General features: G+C 56.7%; 1 protein-coding gene across 1 annotated transcript; it reads left to right on the top strand.

The window, feature by feature from the left end:
• Window positions 1–51: 51 nt before the first annotated feature.
• DQ04_15821000 (hypothetical protein) lies at window positions 52–636 on the top strand (the record flags this gene model as incomplete). Its single annotated transcript, XM_009317372.1, has 1 exon — window positions 52–636. One exon carries the CDS (start codon window positions 52–54, stop codon window positions 634–636), a length of 585 nt encoding a protein of 194 aa, XP_009315647.1.
• Window positions 637–1,786: the final 1,150 nt, after the last annotated feature.

Genomic DNA, 1,786 nt, shown 5'->3' on the forward strand with positions numbered 1-1,786 from the left:
CGGGCGACGGCGGCAGCAGAAGAAGCGACGCGGTCTGTTGGAGGAAGACAGATGACGGAGAAATTAAAACAGCGCGTTAATACTGCGTTGGATAAAGCCAAGAATGCCGCTACTGTGGCTGTCAATGCTTCGGGTGACGCGGAGGAGCTGCTGTCCCAGACCGAAACCGAAGCCAAACACGCAAAGGAAACAGAGGCCGTTGTGAGAGGGACCGTGTGGGCTGATGAAGATGAAATGCTGGTAATGGTGGAGCTGGTTGAAGATAATGTGGTAACGGCCGTGAAGGTCTCCTTGCAAGTGAAAGGAAGCATGGAGAAGGCAATAAACGCGGCGACAGCAGCTGAGAATGCCCAGAAGGACGTCGAGAAACTATTGCAGTCGGCTTCAACAGAAGCAGAGGTTGAGGGCTCACATACTGCAAACAGCACTGCTCCTTTGCCTGGGGCCGAAGGGGGCGTGGCCTCGTCTCCAGCGGCAGGCACAACTCACGACCCTCTTGCTGGGCCCAACAGCAGCGGAACTGATCGTCAGGATGGTAATGGCGCCACCGACGGCAGCGGCGACCATATGTGGGGGCGGGCCCAACTGCTGCGGCTACTGCTCCTTTCTGCGCTGATCTGCTGTGCCGTGTGTTGAGCACTGTGTGGTCGCCAGGAGGTGTTCTTCTGCTTGTGGATGTGGGTGTGTGAGAACGAATTCCTGGAATGTATTCTTTTTTTGTTTTTATCTTTCCGCCCTCCTCTACGGAGTCGAGCAAGGGCGCTGCGCCCCTGTTGTACTCTTTGACTCGTTTTTTTTTGTTCGTTTGTGGCGCGCGTGGCGTAGATGGTGGGCATTTGCGGTGAAGGCCGCTTCTCGCGTCCCCCAGCCACGACGGCACACGTCCCAACATACACGCAGGAGCATATGCATCTATCCTTTCCATAATGCTATACGTGCACATACACCCCGGCAGCTTAAGCCTTTGGCGGCCCGCTATACAACTCCTGTGTGTTCATTTGAATTTGCTTGGCGCAGGGGCGGCGCGTCAATTCCGTTAGTCGGCAAGTGGTCGCGATACCGCCCCAGTAATTCGTACATAATTAATCCCACGTGTTGAGCTTCGCTGGGTGGTGGTGGGGGTGTCGTGCTGCATCTCTGCGCTGTTGTGGTGCGCGTTTTCTCTGTGTGCGTCTGCGATGTGTTCCGTGTCTTTTCTCACCTTGCGAAGAGAAGGCGTGCTCAAGCAATTGCAATGACGGTGCGGAGTGTGCCTCTGGCACCCGCTGGTTCTCACTCCGTGCTCTGTTTCTTATTGTGTGACAGCTGGCGCTGCTGCTGTTGAGAAGGCGGCAGCGAAGGTGGAGGAGGATGCCTGCAGTGCTACGGGATCACACGTTGGGGGCGCATTGAGAGTCACTCGTGGAGCTGCTGGTAAGGCTTCGCGAGCGGAGTGTCAAGCGTTGAGTGTGGCCAATCGCACTGGAAAGGCCAAGCTGCACCGCAAAGTATAGCCGGTGCGGCAGTTACGAGTCTCCGCAGCGCTTTCGAGGAGACCCAAACGGTGGCGGGGGCGTCAGACGAATAAACGGCGCTCTCCGGCGTGGTGGCTCTCACTGGTGCTGCCAAGTGTGCGTAAGCTGCGGAGGATAGAGCCAACAGGACCTCTGCTGATGTTTTGAATGCTGAGCTGCAACTCAGGGGAGCTGACGCGCCTACGAAACAAAAATCCGTGGCTCAAGCAGAGGCAGCCAAGAAGACGGAATTAGTGAGGAAGGTCATCAGGGATGTAAGGGCAGGCGCTCGC

This window comes from Trypanosoma grayi (assembly GCF_000691245.1).
Source record: "Trypanosoma grayi strain ANR4 Tgr_1582_V1, whole genome shotgun sequence".
Classification (NCBI taxonomy): domain Eukaryota; phylum Euglenozoa; class Kinetoplastea; order Trypanosomatida; family Trypanosomatidae; genus Trypanosoma; species Trypanosoma grayi.